The sequence below is a fragment of the Salmo salar genome, chromosome 12, assembly GCF_965601325.2.
Source record: "Salmo salar chromosome 12, fSalSal1, whole genome shotgun sequence".
Classification (NCBI taxonomy): Eukaryota; Metazoa; Chordata; class Actinopteri; order Salmoniformes; family Salmonidae; genus Salmo; species Salmo salar.
The window spans coordinates 99758556-99786368 of record NC_138302.1 but is presented as its reverse complement, the minus strand read 5'-3'; the positions used below and the strand labels follow the sequence as shown (position 1 = coordinate 99786368).

Sequence of the window (27813 nt, the reverse complement as noted above, 5' to 3'; positions counted from 1 at the left end):
GAGGTGAAGGTCGAGAGCCGTGCGTCTTCCAAAACACGACACCGCCAAGCCGCACTGCTTCTTGACACACTGCCCACTTAACCCGGAAGCCAGCCGCACCAACGTGTCTGAGGAAACACCGTACACCTGGCGACCTAGTCAGCGTGCACTGCGCCCGGCCTGCCACAGGAGTTGCTAGTTCGCGATGGGACAAGGACATCCCTGACGGCCAAACCCTCCCCTTACCCGGACGACGCTGGGCTGCTAGCTAGACGCTAGCAACAGCTCTGCAGTGCCTTAGACCACCACACCACTCGGGAGGCCCTCTGTGGGTGCATACCAAATGGAACCCTATTCCCTATATAGTGCAGTACTTTAGGACAGAGCCCTATGGCACCCTATTCCCTATATAGTGCACTACTATAGACCAGAGCCCTATGGAACCCTATTCCCTATATAGTGCACTACTTTAGACCAGAGCCCTATGGAACCCTATTCCCTATATAGTGCACTACTTTAGACCAGAGCCCTATGGAACCCTATTCCCTATATAGTGCACTACTATAGACCAGAGCCCTATGGTACCCTATTCCCTATATAGTGCACTACTATAGACCAGAGCCCTATGGAACCCTATTCCCTATATAGTGCACTACTATAGACCAGAGCCATATGGTACACTATTCCCTATATAGTGCACTACTATAGACCAGAGCCCTATGGAACCCTATTCCCTATATAGTGCACTACTTTAGACCAGAGCCCTATGGGACCCTATTCCCTATATAGTGCACTAAGTTTGACTTGCACCAGATGATATGTGGCTGCAATCACATGGTGGATCGATGTTATCTGGGTCTTAGTAGATTGGACCCCATTAAAACTTTACTTTCCCATTAGCTGCCCAAGACTCACACACACACACACACACACGTCATGGATTATTTCAGGTTATTTTACAGTAGCAGGATGGAGTCAGTCAGACACTACTGAAACATGACTTGTGTAGTACTAGGTTAGATGTAGGGCTGAGTACTAGGTTAGATGTAGGGCTGAGTACTAGGTTAGATGTAGGGCTGAGTACTAGGTTAGATGTAGGGCTGAGTACTAGGCTAGGTGTAGGGCTGAGTACTAGGCTAGATGTAGGGCTGAGTACTAGGCTAGATGTAGGGCTGAGAACTAGGCTAGATGTGTCCATGTAGAGCTGAGTACTAGGCTAGATGTAGGGCTGAGTACTAGGTTAGATGTAGGGCTGAGTACTAGGTTAGATGTAGGGCTGAGTACTAGGCTAGATGTAGGGCTGAGTACTAGGCTAGATGTAGGGCTGAGTACTAGGCTAGGTGTAGGGCTGAGTACTATGCTAGATGTAGGGCTGAGTACTATGCTAGATGTAGGGCTGAGTACTAGGCTAGATGTAGGGCTGAGTACTATGCTAGATGTAGGGCTGAATACTAGGCTAGGTGTGTCCATGTAGGGCTGAGTACTAGGCTAGATGTAGGGCTGAGTACTAGGCTAGATGTAGGGCTGAGTACTATGCTAGATGTAGGGCTGAGTACTATGCTAGATGTAGGGCTGAGTACTAGGCTAGATGTAGGGCTGAGTACTATGCTAGATGTAGGGCTGAATACTAGGCTAGGTGTAGGGCTGAGTACTATGCTAGATGTAGGGCTGAATACTAGGCTAGATGTAGGGCTGAGTACTAGGTTAGATGTGTCCATGTAGGGCTGAGTATTAGGCTAGATGTAGGGCTGAGTACTAGGCTAGATGTCGGGCTGAGTACTAGACTAGATGTAGGGCTGAGTACTAGGCTAGATGTGTCCATGCAGAGCTGAGTACTAGGCTAGATGTAGGGCTGAGTACTAGGTTAGATGTGTCCATGTAGGGCTGAGTACTAGGCTAGATGTAGGGCTGAGTACTAGGCTAGATGTAGGGCTGAGAACTAGGCTAGATGTGTCCATGTAGAGCTGAGTACTAGGCTAGATGTAGGGCTGAGTACTAGGTTAGATGTAGGGCTGAGTACTAGGTTAGATGTAGGGCTGAGTACTAGGCTAGATGTAGGGCTGAGTACTAGGCTAGATGTAGGGCTGAGTACTAGGCTAGGTGTAGGGCTGAGTACTATGCTAGATGTAGGGCTGAGTACTATGCTAGATGTAGGGCTGAGTACTAGGCTAGATGTAGGGCTGAGTACTATGCTAGATGTAGGGCTGAATACTAGGCTAGGTGTGTCCATGTAGGGCTGAGTACTAGGCTAGATGTAGGGCTGAGTACTAGGCTAGATGTAGGGCTGAGTACTATGCTAGATGTAGGGCTGAGTACTATGCTAGATGTAGGGCTGAGTACTAGGCTAGATGTAGGGCTGAGTACTATGCTAGATGTAGGGCTGAATACTAGGCTAGGTGTAGGGCTGAGTACTATGCTAGATGTAGGGCTGAATACTAGGCTAGATGTAGGGCTGAGTACTAGGTTAGATGTGTCCATGTAGGGCTGAGTATTAGGCTAGATGTAGGGCTGAGTACTAGGCTAGATGTCGGGCTGAGTACTAGACTAGATGTAGGGCTGAGTACTAGGCTAGATGTGTCCATGCAGAGCTGAGTACTAGGCTAGATGTAGGGCTGAGTACTAGGTTAGATGTGTCCATGTAGGGCTGAGTACTAGGCTAGATGTCGGGCTGAGTACTAGACTAGATGTAGGGCTGAGTACTCGGCTAGATGTAGAGCTGAGTACTCGGCTAGATGTAGGGCTGAGTACTAGGCTAGTTGTAGGGCTGAGTACTAGGTTAGATGTAGGGCTGAGTACTAGGCTAGATGTAGGGCTGAGTACTAGACTAGATGTAGGGCTGAGTACTAGACTAGATGTAGGGATGAGTACTAGGCTAGATGTAGGGCTGAGTACTAGGCTAGATGTAGGGCAGAGTACTAGGCTAGATGTAGGGCAGAGTACTAGGCTAGATGTAGGGCTGAGTACTAGGCTAGTTGTAGGGCTGAGTACTAGGTTAGATGTAGGGCTGAGTACTAGGCTAGATGTAGGGCTGAGTACTAGGCTATATGTAGGGCTGATGACTAGGCTAGGTGTAGGGCTGAGTACTAGGCTAGGTGTGTCCATGTAGGGCTGACTGACAGTGTAAGAATGACGACTGGGTTTCAATGTATGATGTTCTGCACGCTACAATCGGACCCTTTATTAAAAAAAAAAAAGTACCTAAAATGACACAACTAAATCTAACTAACTGCCTGTAGCTCAGGCCCTGAAACAAGGATATGCATATTATTGATACCATTTGAAAGGAAACACTTTGAAGTTTGTGGAAATGTGAAGTGAATGTAGGAGAATATAACACATTAGATCTGGTAAAAGATAATACAAAGAAAAAAACATGTGTTTAGAAACAAATGGTACCATCTTTGAAATGCAAGAAAAAGGCCATAATGTATTATTGCAGCCCAGGCGCAATTTAGATTGTGGCCACTAGATGGCAGCAGTGTAGTGCAACGTTTTAGACTGATCCAATGAACAATTGTATATCTGTTCAAAATGTTGTATCAAGACTGCCCAAATGTGCCTAATTGGTTTATTAATACATTTTCAAGTCCATAACTGTGCACTCTCCTCAAACAATAGCATGCTATTCTTTCACTGTAATAGCTACTGTAAATTGTACAGTGCAGTTAGATTAACAAGAATTTAAGCTTTCTGCCAATATCAGATATGTATATGTCCTGGGAAATGTTCTTGTTACTTACAACATCATGCTAATCACATTAGCCTACGTTAGCTCAACCGTCCCGCGGTGGGGACACCGATCCCGTAGAGGTTTTAACTGTCTCAGCTGAAGACTAGGCATTAGTTCTTTAGGTCTCACGCAATATTACTCATCACACAAGGTGGTTGACTGAATCGCAAAGCAAGGAGTCAGCCAGACAGCGCAATGCAGAGGAAGTCAGCCAGACAGAGCAATGCAGAGGAAGTCAGCCAGACAGAGCAATGCAGAGGAAGTCAGCCAGACAGAGCAATGCAGAGGAAGTCAGCCAGACAGAGCAATGCAGAGGAAGTCAGCCAGACAGAGCAATGCAGAGGAAGTCAGCCAGACAGAGCAATGCAGAGGAAGTCAGCCAGACAGAGCAATGCAGAGGAAGTCAGCCAGACAGAGCAATACAGAGGAAGTCAGCCAGACAGAGACATGCAGAGGAAGTCAGCCAGACAGAGCAATGCAGAGGAAGTCAGCCAGACAGAGCAATGCAGAGGAAGTCAGCCAGACAGAGCAATGTAGAGGAAGAGTCAGGCAGACAGAGACATGCAGAGGAAGTCAGCCAGACAGAGCAATGCAGAGGAAGAGTCAGGTAGACAGAGCAATACAGAGGAAGTCAGCCAGACAGAGCAATACAGAGGAAGTCAGCCAGACAGAGTAGCTAGGGGAGGAGTCAGCCAGACAGAGCAATGTAGAGGAAGAGTCAGGCAAGGGCACAGAGGGGCGGCACTTACACCAATTTACCTCCGTCTCTATGGTGAGGGGAGGGCAGGGAGGAGGGGCCAGATGGACACCAGGGAGGAGGGGCCAGATGGACACCAGGGAGGAGGGGCCAGATAGACACCAGGGAGGAGGGGCCAGATAGACACCGGTGACACAGAAAGAGACACAGTAACACATGACATGGGGAAAAAGGAAAAGCAAACTACAGAATGACGGCTGTTGAAAGAGACTACTCGTACCACTTAAATTGGGCCATGCTAAATGTACTCTATAGCTAGCTTGTAGCATGTAGCATGATAAAGTGCTCTCGTTAACTTGTCTCCATGACAACCAGGCCAGCCATCTACAAAAAGAGTGCCACTATTTTGTTTCCCTCCGTGTAATCAGAGGGCAAGACATTATTTCACCGCCAGATTGGATTGAGTCAGCTGAAGCCTACTGCTACTCAGACCTGGGTCCAAATACTATTTGAAATCTTTAATACTTTGAGGCGTTTTCTTTAGCCTGCCTGGAGTGCCAGATTGACAGGGTTCGTAATTTCCTATTGATCTATTAAGCCAGGCAAGCTTTATCAATCACAGATGAAGTGAAATGATTTAAAATACCATTTGAACCCAGGTCTGCTTATACTTGCCACCATCAATCCCGTGGAGAAATAAACATTTATAAATCTATTACATTTTTTACATTTACGTCATTTAGCAGACGCTCTTATCCAGAGCGACTTACAAATTGGTGCATTCACCTTATGATATCCAGTGGAACAACCACTTTACAATCGTACATCTATATCTTTTTTTGGGGGGGGGGTAGAAGGATTACTTTATCCTCTCCCAGGTATTCCTTAAAGAGGTGGGGTTTCAGGTGTCTCCGGAAGGTGGTGATTGACTCCGCTGTCCTGGCGTCGTGAGGGAGCTTGTTCCACCATTGGGGTGCCAGAGCAGCGAACAGTTTTGACTGGGCTGAGCGGGAACTGTGCTTCCGCAGAGGTAGGGAGGCGAGCAGGCCAGAGGTGGATGAACGCAGTGCCCTTTCTTTGGGTGTAGGGACTGATCAGAGCCTGAAGGTACGGAGGTGCCGTTCCCCTCACAGCTCTGTGGGCAAGCACCATGGTCTTGTAGCAGATGCGAGCTTCAACTGGAAGCCAGTGGAGAGAGCGGAGGAGCAGGGTGACGTGAGAGAACTTGGGAAGGTTGAACACCAGACGGGCTGCGGCGTTCTGGATGAGTTGTAAGGGCTTATGAATACTGAACTGTCCTCTCTTACCTATCAGTTACTCAGACCTACTGATGTATTGACATTTCACTTCAACAAGGGGGGATTTGAACTGATTAGCTTTGTATGTGAACGAATGCAGTAGGGCCTGAGTTTAACACAAGGAGGACAGCTGGGAAGCAGATCCTGAGTTTAACACAATGAGGACAGCTGGGAAGCAGATCCTGAGTTTAACACAATGAGGACAGCTGGGAAGCAGATCCTGAGTTTAACACAATGAGGACAGCTGGGAAGCAGATCCTGAGTTTAACACAATGAGGACAGCTGGGAAGCAGGTCCTGAGTTTATAACACAAGGAGGACAGCTGGGAAGCAGATCCTGAGTTTAACACAATGAGGACAGCTGGGAAGCAGATCCTGAGTTTAACACAAGGAGGACAGCTGGGAAGCAGGTCCTGAGTTTAACACAATGAGGACAGCTGGGAAGCAGATATAAAGATGAACTGGAGCTGAACTATTCACACTAAAACTAACCAATATAAAGAGATGCAATAACGGAATGAGAATTTAGAAGCTGAGTGGGAATATTGATTTTTTTTTGGGGGGGGGGGGTAAAGTGCAGATACCATCAATCACTAGAGGAATGTGGACCACAACAGTGCAACGTGACTGACCGACGGACAAAAGGATGGACAAACAGATAGACAGGCCCAGAGTAGGGTTCAGAGTTTTTACTGGTTAGGTCACATGGTCAGAATAAAACTTCCTGGTCCTATTTACCTAGAGAGAGCAGAGCCAGGTGTACACCACCCTGTATATTACACCTGCCCATACACACTCTTTCAGCCCTGACTTCCACAGAAATACTGATTCTGCGCTAGTGTGTTGTAGATGTTTGAAGCACCACTGAAACCTTTTTAGTATTTGTCCTAAGATTGTCCTAATAAAGTTGTATTCGATTTGAATGTAATTAAACTCCAGCAGCCCAGCCCTCACCTGGCATGATGACATCGGGGAAACCCAGCTTGCGTGTCAAGGCCACGCCTCTATTGAAGATCATCGGGTTCTCTCTCCTTATCTGTTCCATCTCTCCTCGCAGCAGCTGGAGAGAGATGATCAGACCTAACAAGAAGACGACAGAGAGATGATCAGACCTGAGTAGAAGATGACAGATAGATGATCAGACCTGAGTAGAAGAAGACAGAGAGATAATCAGACCTGAGTAGAAGAAGACAGAGAGATAATCAGACCTGAGTAGAAGAAGACAGAGATAATCAGACCTGAGGAGAAGATGACAGAGAGATGATCAGACCTGAGGAGAAGAAGACAGAGAGATGATCAGACCTGAGTAGAAGAAGACAGAGAGATGATCAGACCTGAGGAGAAGAAGACAGAGAGATGATCAGACCTGAGGAGAAGAAGACAGAGAGATGATCAGACCTGAGGAGAAGAAGACAGAGAGATGATCAGACCTGAGGAGAAGACAGAGAGATGATCAGATCTGAGAAGAAGAAGACAGAGAGATGATCAGACCTGAGGAGAAGAAGACAGAGAGACGATCAGACCTGAGTAGAAGAAGACCGAGAGATGATCAGACCTGAGGAGAAGAAGACAGAGAGATGATCAGATCTGAGAAGAAGAAGACAGAGAGATGATCAGACCTGAGGAGAAGAAGACCGAGAGATGATCAGACCTGAGGAGAAGAAGACAGAGAGATGATCAGACCTGAGGAGAAGAAGACAGAGACATAATCAGACCTGAGTAGAAGAAGACAGAGAGATGATCAGACCTGAGTAGAAGAAGACAGAGAGATAATCAGACCTGAGTAGAAGAAGACAGAGAGATAATCAGACCTGAGTAGAAGAAGACAGAGATAATCAGACCTGAGGAGAAGATGACAGAGAGATGATCAGACCTGAGGAGAAGAAGACAGAGAGATGATCAGACCTGAGTAGAAGAAGACAGAGAGATGATCAGACCTGAGGAGAAGAAGACAGAGAGATGATCAGACCTGAGGAGAAGAAGACAGAGAGATGATCAGACCTGAGGAGAAGAAGACAGAGAGATGATCAGACCTGAGGAGAAGAAGACAGAGAGATGATCAGATCTGAGAAGAAGAAGACAGAGAGACGATCAGACCTGAGTAGAAGAAGACCGAGAGATGATCAGACCTGAGGAGAAGAAGACAGAGAGATAATCAGACCTGAGTAGAAGAAGACAGAGATAATCAGACCTGAGGAGAAGATGACAGAGAGATGATCAGACCTGAGGAGAAGAAGACAGAGAGATGATCAGACCTGAGTAGAAGAAGACAGAGAGATGATCAGACCTGAGGAGAAGAAGACAGAGAGATGATCAGACCTGAGGAGAAGAAGACAGAGAGATGATCAGACCTGAGGAGAAGAAGACAGAGAGATGATCAGACCTGAGGAGAAGAAGACAGAGAGATGATCAGACCTGAGTAGAAGAAGACAGAGAGATAATCAGACCCACTGGGCACAGACGTCAATTCAACATCTATTCCACGTTGGTTCAACGTAATTTCATTGACATGACGGTGGAAACAACGTTGATTCAACCAGTGTGTGCCCAGTGGGGACCTAGCGTGACGATGACGAAGACGAAGATGAAGTATCTCCTCAGGCCTTTTTCTGTTAAGATCTGATCAGACCCGGGATGGAGTGGGAACAACAGACAAGACAGTATCACTTAATTTCATATTAGAAAACTTTGTCATGATTGCTGTTTATCTGGCAGCAAATTACCAGACATTTAGAGATGGTGCCAGCATGGATGAATATTGTAACTGAGCCCTGCAGCGACTTCCCCACTACTGCATACACTACGGCATTCTGCTATTACTAAAACACTACCACTAGTGTCTGTGTGTGAGTGTGTGCGTGTGTGGGACAGGGGGTATCGCGTGTGTAAGCGTGTCCGTGCATATGACTGCGTGTGTAAGACTACATGTTCATCTTCCCCTTAACGCCACATCTCCTACTAGTGTACTTTTAATACAGAACGCCACATCTCCTAGTAGTGTTCTTTTAATACAGAACGCCACATCTCCTAGTAGTGTACTTTTAATACAGAACGCCACATCTCCTAGTAGTGTTCTTTTAATACAGAACGCCACATCTCCTAGTAGTGTTCTTTTAATACAGAACGCCACATCTCCTAGTAGTGTACTTTTAATACAGAACGCCACATCTCCTAGTAGTGTTCTTTTAATACAGAACGCCACATCTCCTAGTAGTGTACTTTTAATACAGAACGCCACATCTCCTAGTAGTGTTCTTTTAATACAGAACGCCACATCTCCTAGTAGTAGTGTTCTTTTAATACAGAACGCCACATCTCCTAGTAGTGTTCTTTTAATACAGAACGCCACATCTCCTAGTAGTGTTCTTTTAATACAGAACGCCACATCTCCTAGTAGTAGTGTACTTTTAATACAGAACGCCACATCTCCTAGTAGTGTTCTTTTAATACAGAACGCCACATCTCCTAGTAGTGTTCTTTTAATACAGAACGCCACATCTCCTAGTAGTGTTCTTTTAATACAGAACGCCACATCTCCTAGTAGTGTTCTTTTAATACAGAACGCCACATCTCCTAGTAGTGTTCTTTTAATACAGAACGCCACATCTCCTAGTAGTGTTCTTTTAATACAGAACGCCACATCTCCTAGTAGTGTTCTTTTAATACAGAACGCCACATCTCCTAGTAGTAGTGTACTTTTAATACAGAACGCCACATCTCCTAGTAGTGTTCTTTTAATACAGAACGCCACATCTCCTAGTAGTGTTCTTTTAATACAGAACGCCACATCTCCTAGTAGTGTACTTTTAATACAGAACGCCACATCTCCTAGTAGTGTACTTTTAATACAGAACGCCACATCTCCTAGTAGTGTTCTTTTAATACAGAACGCCACATCTCCTAGTAGTGTACTTTTAATACAGAACGCCACATCTCCTAGTAGTGTTCTTTTAATACAGAACGCCACATCTCCTAGTAGTGTTCTTTTAATACAGAACGCCACATCTCCTAGTAGTGTTCTTTTAATACAGAACACCACATCTCCTAGTAGTGTTCTTTTAATACAGAACACCACATCTCCTAGTAGTGTTCTTTTAATACAGAACGCCACATCTCCTAGTAGTGTTCTTTTAATACAGAACACCACATCTCCTAGTAGTGTTCTTTTAATACAGAACGCCACATCTCCTAGTAGTGTTCTTTTAATACAGAACGCCACATCTCCTAGTAGTGTTCTTTTAATACAGAACGCCACATCTCCTAGTAGTGTACTTTTAATACAGAGCGCCAAATCTCTTACTAGTGTACTTTTAATACAGAACGCCACATCTCCTAGTAGTAGTGGACTTTTAATACAGAACACCACATCTCCTACTAGTAGTGTACTTTTAATACAGAACGCCACATCTCCTAGTAGTGTTCTTTTAATACAGAACGCCACATCTCCTAGTAGTGTACTTTTAATACAGAGCGCCAAATCTCTTACTAGTGTACTTTTAATACAGAACGCCACATCTCCTAGTAGTAGTGTACTTTTAATACAGAACGCCAAATCTCTTACTAGTGTACTTTTAATACAGAATGCCACATCTCCTAGTAGTAGTGTACTTTTAATGCAGAACGCCAAATCTCTTACTAGTGTACTTTTAATACAGAACACCACATCTCCTAGTACTAGTGTATTTTTAATACAGAACACCACATCTCATACTACTAGTGTACTTTTAATACAGAATGCCACATCTCCTAGTAGTAGTGTACTTTTAATGCAGAACGCCAAATCTCTTACTAGTGTACTTTTAATACAGAACACCACATCTCCTAGTAGTAGTGTACTTTTAATGCAGAACGCCAAATCTCTTACTAGTGTACTTTTAATACAGAACACCACATCTCCTAGTAGTAGTGTACTTTTAATACAGAACACCACATCTCCTAGTAGTAGTGTACTTTTAATACAGAACGCCACATCTCCTAGTAGTGTACTTTTAATACAGAACGCCACGTCTCCTACTAGTAGTTTACTTTCAATACAGAACGCCACATCTCCTACTAGTGTACTTTTAATACAGAACGCCACATCTCCTACTAGTGTACTTTTAATACAGAATGCCACATCTCCTACCAGTGTACTTTTAATACAGAACACCACATCTCCTAGTAGTAGTGTACTTTTAATACAGAACGCCACATCTCCTAGTAGTGTAGTTTTAATACAGAACCCCACATCTCCTAGTAGTGTACTTTTAATACAGAATGCCACATCTCCTAGTAGTAGTGTACTTTTAATACAGAACGCCACATCTCCTACGAGTGTACTTTTAATACAGAACGCCACATCTCCTACTACTAGTGTACTTTCAATACAGAACACCACATCTCCTACTAGTAGTGTACTTTCAATACAGAACACCACATCTCTTACTAGTGTACTTTTAATACAGAACTGTCACGGTTGTCGTCGGTGAAGGAGGACCAATACGCAGCAGGTACGTGTATGCTCATCTTGAGAATTTATTAACTTCAAAAAATGAACGTACAAAATCACAAAACAAAAAGAACGAACGAACAACTACAAACAGTCTGGCTAGCATAGGCTCAACACAGAACAATTCCCCACCACCCCAAAGACAAACACACACACCTATATAGGACTTCCAATCAAAGGCAACTATACACACCTGCCTTCAATTGGAAGTCCCAATCATCAACCCAACATTTAACAAACACAAACCCCCTGCCACATCCTGACCTAGACTAAGCAATACGCCCTCTGCTGGTCAGGACGTGACAGTACCCCCCCCCTCAAGGTGCAGACTCCAGGATGCACCTAAAAAAGAAAAACAAGAAAATCCCCAATACCCCAACAAAAACCCAACAAACAATAACCCCTAAACCATAAGGGAGGGAAGGGAGGGTGGCTGCCGTCAACGACGGCACTGTGCTACACCCTGGAGGTGGCTCAGGTGCAGGCCGTTCCAGGCAGTCGGGCCACTCTGGCAGCTCGGGACAGTCTGGCAGCTCGGGACAGTCTGGGCAGTCTGGCAATTGGGAACTGTCTGGGCAGTCTGGCCACTCCGGCAGGTCAGGGCAGTCTGGCCACTCCGGCAGGTCAGGGCAGTCTGGCCACTCCGGCAGGTCAGGGCAGTCTGGCCACTCCGGCAGGTCAGGGCAGTCTGGCCACGCCGGCAGTTCAGGGCAGTCTGGCCACGCCGGCAGTTCAGGGTAGTCTGGCCACGCCGGCAGTTCAGGGCAGTCTGGCCACGCCGGCAGTTCAGGGCAGTCTGGCCACGCCGGCAGTTCAGGGCAGTCTGGCCACGCCGGCAGTTCAGGGCAGTCTGGCCACGCCGGCAGTTCAGGGCAGTCTGGCCACGCCGGCAGGTCAGCGCAGTCTGGCCACTCCGGCAGGTCAGCGCAGTCTGGCCACTCCGGCAGGTCAGCGCAGTCTGGCCACTCCGGCAGGTCAGCGCAGTCTGGCCACTCCGGCAGGTCAGCGCAGTCTGGCCACTCCGGCAGTTCAGCGCAGTCTGGCCACTCCGGCAGTTCAGCGCAGTCTGGCCACTCTGGCGACTGTTGACTGGCGGGCAGCTCTGACGACTGTTGACTGGCGGGCAGCTCTGACGACTGTTGACTGGCGGGCAGCTCTGACGACTGTTGACTGGCGGGCAGCTCTGACGACTGTTGACTGGCGGGCAGCTCTGACGACGACTGTTGACTGGCAGGCAGCTCTGACGATGACTGTTGACTGGCGGGCAGCTCTGACGACGACTGTTGACTGGCGGGCAGCTCTGACGACGACTGTTGACTGGCGGGCAGCTCTGGCGACTGTTGACTGGCGGGCAGCTCTTGCCCTGTCAAACAGCCCTTGTGCCCCCCCCTAAAAAATTCTTGGGGGTGCCTCTCGGTCTCCCTTACCTCACCAGCCTTCTTCCGCTGCTTGGTCCTTTGTTGGTGGGTGATTCTGTCACGGTTGTCGTCGGTGAAGGAGGACCAATACGCAGCAGGTACGTGTATGCTCATCTTGAGAATTTATTAACTTCAAAAAATGAACGTACAAAATCACAAAACAAAAAGAACGAACGAACAACTACAAACAGTCTGGCTAGCATAGGCTCAACACAGAACAATTCCCCACCACCCCAAAGACAAACACACACACCTATATAGGACTTCCAATCAAAGGCAACTATACACACCTGCCTTCAATTGGAAGTCCCAATCATCAACCCAACATTTAACAAACACAAACCCACTGCCACATCCTGACCTAGACTAAGCAATACGCCCTCTGCTGGTCAGGATGTGACAAGAACGCCACATCTCCTAGTAGTGTACTTTTAATACAGAACGCCACATCTCCTACCGGTGTACTTTTAATACAGAAAATACATTCTCATTCTGCCTGCCATTCTCAGGCTTTTTTGCAACCATTTAAAGCATGAAAGCTTGAGGTAATTGTCTCTGCAGTAGTTAAAAGTTTCATACATATTGCATGGGTCCCTGAGGATGCTAACAGCTAACTAACTCTCAGCATCTGCAGAAACTCCCACGGATGTACGGAGCTGAGGAGAAAGGGATCTTTCCGTTTCAATCTAAAATGGAGAAGAAAAAAAAAAGGTCCTCGCAAATCAGATCTGCACTGGGTAAAAAATAATGAGTCACTATATCAGCAGCTATAATTGTAAGATGAACCGTTAGATAGAAACCAGTCAGACCTTGTCCAAGTACACTGTGACGTGAAACTGTGTGTTATGGGTAGATGAGGACTACGGTTATGAGGTAAACTGTGTGTTATGGGTAGATGGGGACTACGGTTATGAGGTAAACTGTGTTATGGGTAGATGGGGACTACGGTTATGAGGTAAACTGTGTGTTATGGGTGGATGGAGACTACGGTTATGAGGTAAACTGTGTTATGGGTAGATGGGGACTACGGTTATGAGGTAAACTGTGTTATGGGTAGATGGGGACTACGGTTATGAGGTAAACTGTGTGTTATGGGTAGATGGAGACTACGGTTATGAGGTAAACTGTGTTATGGGTAGATGGGGACTACGGTTATGAGGTAAACTGTGTGTTATGGGTGGATGGAGACTACGGTTATGAGGTAAACTGTGTTATGGGTAGATGGGGACTACGGTTATGAGGTAAACTGTGTGTTATGGGTGGATGGAGACTACGGTTATGAGGTAAACTGTGTGTTATGGGTAGATGGAGACTACGGTTATGAGGTAAACTGTGTTATGGGTAGATGGGGACTACGGTTATGAGGTAAACTGTGTGTTATGGGTGGATGGAGACTACGGTTATGAGGTAAACTGTGTTATGGGTAGATGGGGACTACGGTTATGAGGTAAACTGTGTGTTATGGGTGGATGGAGACTACGGTTATGAGGTAAACTGTGTTATGGGTAGATGGGGACTACGGTTATGAGGTAAACTGTGTGTTATGGGTGGATGGAGACTACGGTTATGAGGTAAACTGTGTTATGGGTAGATGGGGACTACGGTTATGAAGTAAACTGTGTTATGGGTAGATGGGGACTACGGTTATGAGGTAAACTGTGTTATGGGTAGATGGAGACTACGGTTATGAGGTAAACTGTGTTATGGGTAGATGAGGACTACGGTTATGAGGTAAACTGTGTTATGGGTAGATGGGGACTACGGTTATGAGGTAAACTGTGTTATGGGTAGATGGGGACTACGGTTATGAAGTAAACTGTGTTATGGGTAGATGGGGACTACGGTTATGAGGTAAACTGTGTTATGGGTAGATGGTGACTACGGTTATGAGGTAAACTGTGTTATGGGTAGATGGGACTACGGTTATGAGGTAAACTGTTATGGGTAGATGGGACTACGGTTATGAGGTAAACTGTGTTATGGGTAGATGGGGACTACGGTTATGAGGTAAACTGTGTTATGGGTAGATGGGGACTACGGTTATGAGGTAAACTGTGTTATGGGTAGATGGTGACTACGGTTATGAGGTAAACTGTGTTATGGGTAGATGGAGACTACGGTTATGAGGTAAACTGTTATGGGTAGATGGGGACTACAGTTATGAGGTAAAGAATGGTTAACATGTAATTAAGTAAGGCTCTGTCCTCACATCGTTGATTCCTCTCGCGTCCTTCTCAAAGCTCATTGGAGGAGGAGGTCCCGAGGGGAGGGACATTGGATCCTCTCCTCCAATGAGCTTTGAGAGGGATGGGGGATGGGTATTGAGCCTCTTCACGTCCTCTTGACGTACACAATATCAACTAAGAGAAGGACATTCATATAGGTAGGCTACCAATTACAGAGATTATCAGAGTGTATGGAAGTGGTGAGATTGTGTGCAGAGGGAGTCAGTCCTCAGTGCTTCACTAGTATAGACCTTAATAACAGCTTTTTGAGGAGCAGCGGAAGTGAACCCTGGAACCCCAAAGACATTCCATTGTGTTTATTTACAGCTAAGCTAGCTAACTTGATCTAGTTGTTTTCTCAAGATCAAAATGCTTTCACCATAATATTCGTAGGTGGGATGGTCTTTATGACCGGGGACGAATCTATCTCACAAAATTATAGTTTAGAGATTTCCCAAAGAAGCATCACAGCGGGTTGCATTGCCTGCATCGATAGTAACGCTAGCAGCACGAATTGGCGGCACCAGGATGATGTGTAGCACACATGTTTACCATCTATTCAAAAATAAATTAAAAAATTTAAAAATTCAAGGTAACTTCCACTAGCTAGCTTGCTACATACAGTATAAATAGGATAGACAGCCATCCAATATTAGTATTTTTAATGACACAAATGTTAGTTTGATTTGGTATAAAACAACAATGTTAGCTACCGAGCTTGTGTCTAAGCTAGCTAGATAACAGATTGCTAGTCCCAAAGAGAGAACTATGACAATACAAAAACACAATTTGGTATAAAACAACAATATTAGCTACCTAGTAAGTAGCTACGCTAGCTAGATAACAGATTGCTAGTCCCAAAGAGAGAACTATGACAATACAATAACACAATTTGGTATAAACAACAATGTTAGCTACCTGTGTTATATCACTTGAGAATAAGTAAGTAAGTCCTGGTCTAAGCTAGCTAGATACAATACAATAACACAATTTGGTATAAAACAACAATGTTAGCTACCTGTGTTATATCACTTGAGAATAAGGAAGTAAATCCTGGTCTAAGCTAGCTAGATAACAGATTGCTAGTCCCAAAGAGAGAACTATGACAATACAAAAACACAATTTGGTATAAAACAACAATGTTAGCTACCTAGCAAGTAGCTAAGCTAGCTAGATAACAGATTGCTAGTCCCAAAGAGAGAACTATGACAATACAATAACACAATTTGGTATAAAACAACAACGTTAGCTACCGAGTTAGTAGCTAAAATAGCAAGATAACAGATTGCTAGTCCCAAAGAGAGAACTATGACAATACAATAACACAATTTGGTATAAAACAACAATGTTAGCTATCTAGCAAGTAGCTAAGCTAGCTAGATAACAGATTGCTAGTCCCAAAGAGAGAACTATGACGATACAAAATACCAAATGTTATATCACTTGAGAATAAGGAAGTAAGTCCTGGTCTAATTTCTATGTTTATGGCCGTGACCGGGAGTCGCATAGGGCGGTGCCCAAATGGCCCAGCGTCGCCCGAGTTAGGGGAGGGTTTGGCCGGCGGGGCTTTACTTGGATCATCGCACTCTAGCGATTCCTTGTGGCGGGTCAGGCGCCTGCAGGCTGACTTCGGTCGTCAGTTGAACGGTGTTTCCTCCGACACAATGGTGAGGCTAGCTTCCGGGTTAAGCGAGCAGGTGTTAAGAAGTGTGGCTTCTTGTTTCGGAAGACGCATGACTCGAGCTTCGCCTCTACCGAGCCCATTGGGGAGTTGCAGCAATGAGACAAGGTCGTAAATACGAAATTGGGGAGAAAAAGGGGCTAAAATAAAACAACTGTGCATAGACCTAGAATATGCATGGCCAACCTTGTTCCTAGAGATCTAGCTAATGGGTGAACAGGCCCTGACATTCTGTGTGATTATATGTATTAAACACTATTCATTTAACTACTCAGTCATCTCTTGTTTTGGAGTAAGATGGATGTCTAAACCTACTAATCATTTACATAGGCGTTCTTTGTACGATATGAAATAAAGTGTTGATTCATTTGAATTAAAATGTTAAGTGAGTAAACGGTAGGCAACGTAATATACCATAGTTGGTGTTATATTGGGTATCCCAACATGTTAAATCAGTAAACGGTAGGCAACGTAACATACCATAGTTGGTGTTATATTGGGTATCCCAACATGTTAAATCAGTAAACGGTAGGCAACGTAACATACCATAGTTGGTGTTATATTGGGTATCCCAACATGTTAAATCAGTAAACGGTAGGCAACGTAACGTACCATAGTTGGTGCTGGGAGCTGTGTACTTGGTGCTGGACTTTCTTATGATGTTTTCATGGATCTGGTACCATTCGTTCTCATTATTACATCTGGAGAGAGAGAGAGAGAGAGACCGTTTGCCATAAGAAAAGGGAAACCAGTGCAGCACAAACAGCATTGTAAATACCAACATGTTTATTTATCTTCCCCTACTATTCGTACTACAACTATTTGCGCATTGTTGAAACACTCTAAATAGCTTATAATACAACACTTGAAATGCCTTGATCTTTGTTCATTTCTACTCTTTTTTGTTGTTGATATTGTTTAGTGCCTTCCAACTTCTGTTTTTTTACTCGCTTTGGCAATGTAAACACGTTTCCCATGCCAATAAATCCCCTTTGAATTGAGAGAGAGAGAGCGAGAGAGAGAATGAGAGAACGAGAGAGCGAGAGAGAATGAGAGAATGAGAGAGCGAGAGAGAATGAGAGAATGAGAGAATGGGAGAGCGAGAGAGAATGAGAGAATGAGAGAGCGAGAGAGAATGAGAGAATGGGAGAATGAGAGAGAGAGAATGAGAGAGAGAGAATGAGAGAACGAGAGAGAGAGAATGAGACAGAGACAATGAGACAGAGGAGAGAGAGAGAGAGAGCGAGAGGTCATGAGCAGATGAGCTCCTGCATTTTTCAGCATGTTCATGAAAAAATATAGATTTTGGAGTTAGATAAACGTGGATTTTTTGGGAGGGACATATACAGGATTCTACCCTCCACAGCATAACCTTCGCACCAGATCAAAATTGAAAACCTACAACCTGATTTTGGAATTACCTGGAAGGCCCAAGCTATACAGCAAATGCTCTGGCAAACAAACACCATCCAACCTGGAACTGAGTGAGTAATGTTTAGTCTGAAGCTATATTTTATATTCAAAAGCCAAGAAGAAAAATACATAACAATGATATATTTTTACTTTATGAGGAGTGAATGCTGAGTTGGACTACTAAGCTTGCTAGGACAAGGAGATACAACTTCAATTAGCACTGACGTGTCAAGTGAGAGGTGTCAAAGCCCTTTAGCCCAACAATGGCAGGAGAGTCGCACAGTCTTCTCCAACCAAACGGAGAGGCCTTAGAAGCTGCCTCCCGCTGTTCAGAGGTAATTAATATAAAGTACCCTGTGTATGTAAAGAATGATAAGGCAAGAAAAGATCACAAAATGAAGCTCCTTATGGAAAATCAAGAGACACTTTTTGCTGACTATTATAAAAATAGGAACATCAGCAACCTCATCTTCCACACAAACCACCCCCTGGCATGGCACAGTGCTATATTAGCACACTATCCCTCTGTTAAGAGAGGGGGTGTTAACGAGGGGTGGAAACTCAGGATACTAGACAACGAGGACACTGAGTCAGCTAATATAAATCGCTATAAGTCTGGAACAGTAAAATTTATGTTTTACCTTTGTTTAACTAGGCAAGTCAGTTAAGAACAAATTCTTATCTTCAATGACAGCCTACCGGGGAACAGTGGGTTAACTGCCTTGTTCAGGGGCAGAACGACAGATTTTTTACCTTGTCAGCTCAGGGATTCAATCTAGCAACCTTTCGGTTACTAGTCCAACACTCTAACCACTAGGCTACCTGCCACCCCTGGAACAGTATTGGTACAGGGCAACCCCGAACAGTTTCACCTGGACTTTCACCTAATCAAAGAATTAGCTCAGCAGGAGAAGCTCTCCCTTGAGAAAGATACCCCCACCCCGAGCGGGTCAGACCAGACCTCTTCATTATATAACCCCACAGACCAGCAACCCCCAGACCTCTTCATTATATAACCCCACAGACGAGCAACCCCCAGACCTCTTCATTATATAACCCCACAGACCAGCATCCCCCAGACCTCTTCATTATATAACCCCACAGACGAGCAACCCCCAGACCTCTTCATTATATAATCCCACAGACCAGCATCCCCCAGACCTCTTCATTATATAATCCCAGAGACCAGCAACCCCCAGACCTCTTCATTATATAACCCCACAGACCAGCAACCCCCAGACCTCTTCATTATATAATCCCACAGACCAGCAACCCCAGACCTCTTCATTATATACCCCACAGACCAGCAACCCCCAGACCTCTTCACCCCTAGCGGAAAGTCAACCTCCCAGCACAGAGTACTACTCCCTCATTGAAATGAAGGATAAATTCACCCAGCTGGAGGTAAGGCAGGTGGAGCTGGAACAGCAGGTGATTACACTCCAGTCAGCACAGACCCAGACAACAGTCCAGCACAACAACACCCCCTTAACCAGACCCAGACAACAGTCCAGCACAACAACACCCCTTAACCAGACCCAGACAACAGTCCAGCACAACAACACCCCCTTAACCAGACCCAGACAACAGTCCAGCACAACAACCCCCCTTAACCAGACCCAGACAACAGTCCAGCACAACAACACCCCCTTAACCAGACCCAGACAACAGTCCAGCACAACAACACCCCCTTAACCAGACCCAGACAACAGTCCAGCACAACAACACCCCCTTAACCAGACCCAGACAACAGTCCAGCACAACAACACCGCCTTAACCAGACCCAGACAACAGTCCAGCACAACAACAACCCCTTAACCAGACCCAGACAATAGTCCAGCACAACAACACCCCCTTAACCAGACCCAGACAACAGTCCAGCACAACACCCCCTTAACCAGACCCAGACAACAGTCCAGCACAACAACACCCCCTTAACCAGACCCAGACAACAGTCCAGCACAACAACACCCCCTCAACCAGACCCAGACAACAGTCCAGCACAACAACACCCCCTTAACCAGACCCAGACAACAGTCCAGCACAACAACACCCCCTCAACCAGACCCAGACAACAGTCCAGCACAACAACACCCCCTTAACCAGACCCAGACAATAGTCCAGCACAACAACACCCCCTTAACCAGACCCAGACAACAGTCCAGCACAACAACACCCCCTTAACCAGACCCAGACAACAGTCCAGCACAACAACACCCCCTTAACCAGACCCAGACAACAGTCCAGCACAACAACACCCCCTTAACCAGACCCAGACAACAGTCCAGCACAACACCCCCTTAACCAGACCCAGTCAACAGTCCAGCACAACAACACCCCCTTAACCAGACCCAGACAACAGTCCAGCACAACAACACCCCCTTAACCAGACCCAGACAACAGTCCAGCACAACAACACCCCCTCAACCAGACCCAGACAACAGTCCAGCACAACAACACCCCCTTAACCAGACCCAGACAACAGTCCAGCACAACAACAACCCCTTAACCAGACCCAGACAACAGTCCAGCACAACAACACCCCCTTAACCAGACCCAGACAACAGTCCAGCACAACAACACCCCCTTAACCAGACCCAGACAACAGTCCAGCACAACAACACCCCCTTAACCAGACCCAGACAACAGTCCAGCACAACAACACTCTCTTAACCAGACCCAGACAACAGTCCAGCACAACAACACCCCCTTAACCAGACCCAGACAACAGTCCAGCACAACAACACCCCCTTAACCAGACCCAGACAACAGTCCAGCACAACAACACCGCCTTAACCAGACCCAGACAACAGTCCAGCACAACAACACCCCCTTAACCAGACCCAGACAACAGTCCAGCACAACAACACCCCCTTAACCAGACCCAGACAACAGTCCAGCACAACAACACCCCCTTAACCAGACCCAGACAACAGTCCAGCACAACAACACCCCCTTAACCAGACCTGGAGAGCTGGAGAGAGACATATCTGCACTCTGGACTGTAGTGAGACAACATCAACAATATAAAAAGCAAGAGCAGGAGAAGAACAGAGCACTAGAGGAGAGGATCAGACTGCTGGAGGAGAAGGTGAGGGGGATGGAGGAGAGGATCAGGCTGCTGGAGGAGAAGGTGAGGGGGATGGAGGAGAGGGTGAGGGGGATGGAGGAGAAGGTGAGGGGGATGGAGGAGAGGGTGAGGGGGATGGAGGAGAGGGTGAGGGGGGATGGAGGAGAGGGTGAGGGGGATGGAGGAGAGGATCAGGCTGCTGGAGGAGAGGGTGAGGGGGGATGGAGGAGAGGGTGAGGGGGATGGAGGAGAGGATCAGGCTGCTGGAGGAGAGGGTGAGGGGGGATGGAGGAGAGGGTGAGGGGGATGGAGGAGAGGATCAGGCTGCTGGAGGAGAGGGTGAGGGGGGATGGAGGAGAGGGTGAGGGGGATGGAGGAGAGGATCAGGCTGCTGGAGGAGAGGGTGAGGGGGGATGGAGGAGAGGGTGAGGGGGATGGAGGAGAGGATCAGACTGCTGGAGGAGAGGATCAGACTGCTGGAGGAGAGGGTGAGGGGGATGGAGGAGAGGATCAGACTGCTGGAGGAGAAGGTGAGGGGGATGGAGGAGAGGATCAGACTGCTGGAGGAGAAGGTGAGGGGGATGGAGGAGAGGGAGAGGGGGGATGGAGGAGAGGATCAGGCTGCTGGAGGAGAAGGTGAGGGGGATGGAGGAGAGGATCAGGCTGCTGGAGGAGAGGGTGAGGGGGATGGAGGAGAGGATCAGGCTGCTGGAGGAGAGGGTGAGGGGGAGGGAGGAGAGGATCAGGCTGCTGGAGGAGAGGGTGAGGGGGGATGGAGGAGAGGGTGAGGGGGATGGAGGAGAGGGTGAGGGGGATGGAGGAGAGGATCAGACTGCTGGAGGAGAAGGTGAGGGGGGATGGAGGAGAGGATCAGACTGCTGGAGGAGAAGGTGAGGGGGATGGAGGAGAGGATCAGGCTGCTGGAGGAGAAGGTGAGGGGGATGGAGGAGAGGATCAGACTGCTGGAGGAGAGGGTGAGGGGGGATGGAGGAGAGGGTGAGGGGGATGGAGGAGAGGGTGAGGGGGATGGAGGAGAGGGTGAGGGGGATGGAGGAGAGGGGGATGGAGGAGAGGGTGAGGGGGATGGAGGAGAGGGTGAGGGGGATGGAGGAGAGGATCAGACTGCTGGAGGAGAGGGTGAGGGGATGGAGGAGAGGGAGAGGGGGATGGAGGAGAGGGTGAGGGGGATGGAGGAGAGGGTGAGGGGGGATGGAGGAGAGGGTGAGGCGGATGGAGGAGAGGGTGAGGGGGATGGAGGAGAGGGGGATGGAGGAGAGGGTGAGGGGGATGGAGGAGAGGGTGAGGGGGTATGGAGGAGAGGGTGAGGGGATGGAGGAGAGGGTGATGGAGGGAGAGGATCAGACTGCTGGAGGAGAGGGTGAGGGGGATGGAGGAGAGGGTGAGGGGGATGGAGGGAGAGGATCAGACTGCTGGAGGAGAGGGTGAGGGGGGATGGAGGAGAGGGTGAGGGGGATGGAGGGAGAGGATCAGACTGCTGGAGGAGAGGGTGAGGGGGGATGGAGGAGAGGGTGAGGGGGATGGAGGAGAGGATCAGATTGCTGGAGGAGAGGGTGAGGGGGATGGAGGAGAGGGTGAGGGGGATGGAGGAGAGGATCAGACTGCTGGAGGAGAGGGTGAGGGGGATGGAGGAGAGGGTGAGGGGGATGGAGGAGAGGGAGAGGGGGATGGAGGAGAGGTTGAGGGGGATGGTGTGTGACAGAGAACAACCTACTAGAGAGGTGGCCACCCCTGAGAAGCCAGCAGAACAGCCCACCTCAGCACCCCAGCAGAACAGTCCACACCAGACCCTGACCATGGTGTTGACATCACAGCAGAACAGACAAATGAAGAACCAAAAGCCCAGGGGGTTCCACCCTCTCTGAGCCCCCGCCCTGTCAGCCACCCTGATAGACCTCCTGACAACCCCCTTCTTCTATTTTTCCCAACGCACAAGTGGTTATCTCCACCCTGCTACCACGAAAAGACTTCCACCCTGCTACCATACAGCGGGTAAACACAAGTATTTCCCGTGACTGTGCCACAAAACCAAATGTTTTCCTGGCCCACCACTCCACCCTGGACTTGAACAGCCTCTATGACCAGGTCCACCTATACAAGGCAGCAGTGCCCACCTTCGCCCGGACCCTAAAGGACATCGCTCTCACATGCAGCCCCAACACTTCACACAGGACAACAGATCAATAGACTCCCCGCCCAGACACTCGGCCTGCGGGACCTCCCCCCGGACCTACACGTTTTATTTATTTATTTTTATTTCACCTTTATTTAACCAGGTAGGCCAGTTGAGAACAAGTTCTCATTTACAACTGCGACCTGGCCAAGATAAAGCAAAGCAGTGCGACAAAAAACAACACAGAGTTACACATGGAATAAACAAACGTACAGTCAATAATACAGTAGAAAAATATATATACAGTGTGTGCAAATGAAGTAAGGAGGTAAGGCAATAAATAGGCCAATAGTGGCGAAGTAATTACAATTTAGCAATTAACACTGGAGTGATACATGTGCAGATGTGGATGTGCAAGTAGAAATAGTGGTGTGCAAAAGAGCAGAAAAACAAAAACAAATATGGGGATGAGGTAGGTAGCTGGCTGGATGGGCTATTTACAGATGGGCTGTGTACAGCTGCAGTAATCGGTAAGCTGCTCTGACAGCTGGTGCTTAAAGTTAGTGAGGGAGATATAAGTCTCCAATTAAAGTGATTTTTGCAATTCGTTTCAGTCATTGGCAGCAGAGAACAGGAAGGAAAGGCGGCCAAAGGAGGTGTTGGCTTTGGGGGTGACCAGAGAGATATATCTGCTGGAGCGCGTGCTACGGGTGGGTGCTGCTATGGTGACCAGTGAGCTGAGATAAGGCAGAGCTTTACCTAGCAAAGACTTCTAGATGACCTGGAGCCAGTGGGGTTGGCGACAAATATGTAGCGAGGACCAGCCAACGAGAGCATACAGGTCGCAGTGGTGGGTAGTATATGGGGCTTTGGTGACAAAACGGATGGCACTGTGATAGACTGCATTCAATTTGCTGAGTAGAGTGTTGGAGGCTATTTTGAAAATGACATTGCTGAAGTCGAGGATCGGTAGGATAGTCAGTTTTACGAGGGTATGTTTGGCGGCGTGAGTGAAGGAGGCTTTGTTGTGAAATAGGAAGCTGATTCTAGATTTAATTTTGGATTGGAGATGCTTAATGTGAGTCTGGAAGGAGAGTTTACAGTCTAACCAGACACCTAGGTATTTGTAGTTGTCCACATATTCTAAGTCAGAACCGTCCAGAGTAGTGATGCTAGTCGGGCGGGCTGGTGCGGGCAGCGATCGTTTGAAGAGCATGCATTTAGTTTAACTAGCATTTAAGAGCAGTTGGAGGCCACAGAAGGAGTGTTCTATGGCGTTGAAGCTCGTTTGGAGGTTTGTTAACACAGTGTCGAACGAAGGGCGAGATGTATACAGAATGGTGTCGCGAGGACCCACATAGAGGACCGACGCTGAGAGGACCTACACATAGAGGACCCACGCTGAGAGGACCTACACATAGAGGACCCACGCTGAGAGGACCTACACATTGAGAACCCACGCTGAGAGGACCTACACATAGAGGACCCACGCTGAGAGGACCTACATATAGAGGCGCCACGCTGAGAGGACCTACACATAGAGGCGCCACGCTGAGAGGACCTACACATAGAGGACCCACGCTGAGAGGACCTACACATAGAGGACCCACGCTGAGAGGACCTACACATAGAGGCGCCACGCTGAGAGGACCTACACATAGAGGCGCCACGCTGGGAGGACCTACACATAGAGGCGCCACGCTGAGAGGACCTACACATAGAGGCGCCACGCTGAGAGGACCTACACATAGAGGCGCCACGCTGAGAGGACCTACACATAGAGGACCCACGCTGAGAGGACCTACACATAGAGGACCCACGCTGAGAGGACCTACACATAGAGGCGCCACGCTGAGAGGACCTACACATAGAGGCGCCACGCTGAGAGGACCTACACATAGAGGACCCACGCTGAGAGGACCTACACATAGAGGACCGACGCTGAGAGGACCTACACATAGAGGACCCACGCTGAGAGGACCTACACATAGAGGACCCACGCTGAGAGGACCTACACATAGAGGACCCACGCTGAGAGGACCTACACATAGAGGACCCACGCTGAGAGGACCTACACATAGAGGACCCACGCTGAGAGGACCTACACATAGAGGACCCACGCTGAGAGGACCTACATCCAGACCACAATACCACCAGCCACATCCACACCCCCACCCCGACCAATCAACACCCCCCCAAGTCAACCATGCCCACATCCCATTTAGGCCCCCTCAGATCAGACCTATGCCCCTCCTGCCCACCCCATGCCCCCCACTCCCACAAAGAGGGCCTCAACATGGAAGTCACCCACACGCCCAGGCCGTGAGCAGGCAAACAGGCCCAACCCCCTCTCTTACACTAGCCCAAGCCAATGGCATGTACCAGATGCTCAGCAGGCTCTGCTCACACTCACTGGCCTGAGACCAAACCACACAACCAACAACAACAGACACTCTATGGAACACAAAGCCTTCACCATCTCATCCTGGAATATCCAAGGCCTGAGGTCATCTGCCTTTGGCCTAAAGAGCAGGAACCTGGACTTCATGAAACAAATCGTAAATACAGACATTGTCATCCTACAAGAAACATGGTAAAGAGGAGATGGACCCACTGGTTGCCCTCTAGGTTACAGAGAGGGGACAAACACTATGACAACATAACCAACAAAAACGGGTCACAACTCCTGCAGCTCTGTCACACGCTGGGTATGTACAGTCAATGGTAGGCTTCAAGGGGACTCCTATGGTAGGTACACCTATAGCTCATCTCTTGGCAGGAGTACTGTAGACTACTTTATCACTGACCTCAACCTAGAGTCTCTCAGAGCGTTCAGTCAGCCCACTGACACCCCTATCAGATCCCAGCAAAATCAGTCTGCTAGAACAGAGCAATACTCAATCATGAGGCATCAAAGCCAAAGGAACTGAGTAATATGAAGAAATCCTATAGATGGAAGGAATGTAGTGTGGAAACCTACCAAAAAACAATTAGGCAACGACAAATTCAATCCCTTTTAGACAACTTCCTGGACAAAACGTTCCACTGTAATAGTGAAGGTGTAAACCTGGCAGTAGAAAACCTAAACATTATAGCTTCCCTATCAAATCTAAAAATGTAAAACAGAAAACTGAAGAAAATTAACAACAATGACAAATGGTTTGATGAAGAATGAAAAAACCTAAGAAAGAAATTGAGAAACCTGTCCCACCAAAAACATAGAGACCCAGAAAACCTGAGTCTACGCCTTCACTATGGTGAATCACTAAAACAATACAGAAATACACTACGGAAAAAGAAGGAACAGCACGTCAGAAATCAGCTCAATGTAATTGAAGAATCCATAGACTCTAACCACTTCTGGGGAAATTGGAAAACACTAAACAAACAACAACATGAAGAATTATCTATCCAACATGGAGATGTCTGGGTAAACCACTTCTCCAATTGTTTAGGTTCTATAACATAGAACAAACAACAAAAACATATACATGATCAAATACAAATCTTAGATTCAACTATTAAAGACTACCAGAACCCACTGGATTCTCCAATTACCTTGAATGAACTACAGGACAAAATACAAACCCTCCAACCCAAAAAGGCCTGTGGTGTTGATAGTATCCTCAATGAAATGATCAAATAGACATACATTCCAACTGGCTATACTAAAACTCTTTAACATCATCCTTAGCTCGGGCATCTTCCCTAATATTTGGAACCAAAGACTGATCACCCCAATCCATAAAAGTGGATACAAATTTGACCCCAATAACTACCGTGGGATATGCGTCAACAGCAACCTTGGGAAAATCCTCTGCATTATCATTAACAGCAGACTCGTACATTTCCTTAGTGAAAACAATGTACTGAGCAAATGTCAAATTGGCTTTTTATCAAATTATCGTACGACAGACCACGTATTCACCCTGCACACCCTAATTGACAAACAAACAAACCAAAACAAAGGCAAAGTCTTCTCATGCTTTATTGATTTCTAAAAAGTCTTTGACTCAATTTGGGATGAGGTCTGCTATACAAATTGATGGAAAGTGGTGTTGGGGTAAAACATACGACATTATAAAATCCATGTACACAAACAACAAGTGTGGGGTTAAAATAGGCAAAAAACACACACATTTCTTCCCACAGGGCCGTGGGCTGAGACAGGGATGCAGCTTGAGCCCCACCCTCTTCAACGTATATCAATGAATTGGCGAGGGCACTAGAACAGTCTGCAGCACCCGGCCCTCACCTTACTAGAATCTGAAGTCAAATGTCTACTATTTGCTGATGATATGGTGATTCTGTCACCAACCAAGGAGGGCCTACAGCAGCACCTAGATCTTCTGCACAGATTCTGCACAGATTCTGCACAGACCTGGGCCCTGACAGTAAATCTCAGTAAGACCAAAATAATGGTGTTCCAAAAAAAATGTCCAGTCGCCATGACCACAAATAAAAATTCCAAGAAGGGCCTTCTATGCCATCAAATGGAACATAAAATTCGACATACCAATTAGGATCTGGCTAAAAATACTTGAATCAGTTATAGAACCCATTGTCCTTTATGGTTGTGAGGTCTGGGATCCACTCACCAACCAAAAATTCACAAAATGGGACAAACACCAAATGGAGACTCTGCATGCAGAGTCCTGCAAAAATATCCTCAGTGTACAACGTA

At 47.1% G+C, this 27813-nt stretch overlaps 1 protein-coding gene across 6 annotated transcripts in view; it reads right to left on the bottom strand.

Annotated features, from left to right (window-relative positions):
* The window catches only part of LOC106566212 (dedicator of cytokinesis protein 3), a 401791-nt gene that overhangs the window by 103925 nt on the left and 270053 nt on the right, over positions 1 to 27813 (bottom strand). For all 6 annotated transcript variants that reach the window (XM_045691962.2, XM_082959510.1, XM_082959511.1 and 3 more), the window contains 2 exons: positions 17128 to 17216; positions 6658 to 6783 (listed from right to left, as the gene is read on the bottom strand). In XM_045691962.2, the coding sequence (XP_045547918.2) occupies positions 6658 to 6783; positions 17128 to 17216 (215 nt within the window). The remainder of the gene's footprint in view (positions 1 to 6657; positions 6784 to 17127; positions 17217 to 27813) is intronic.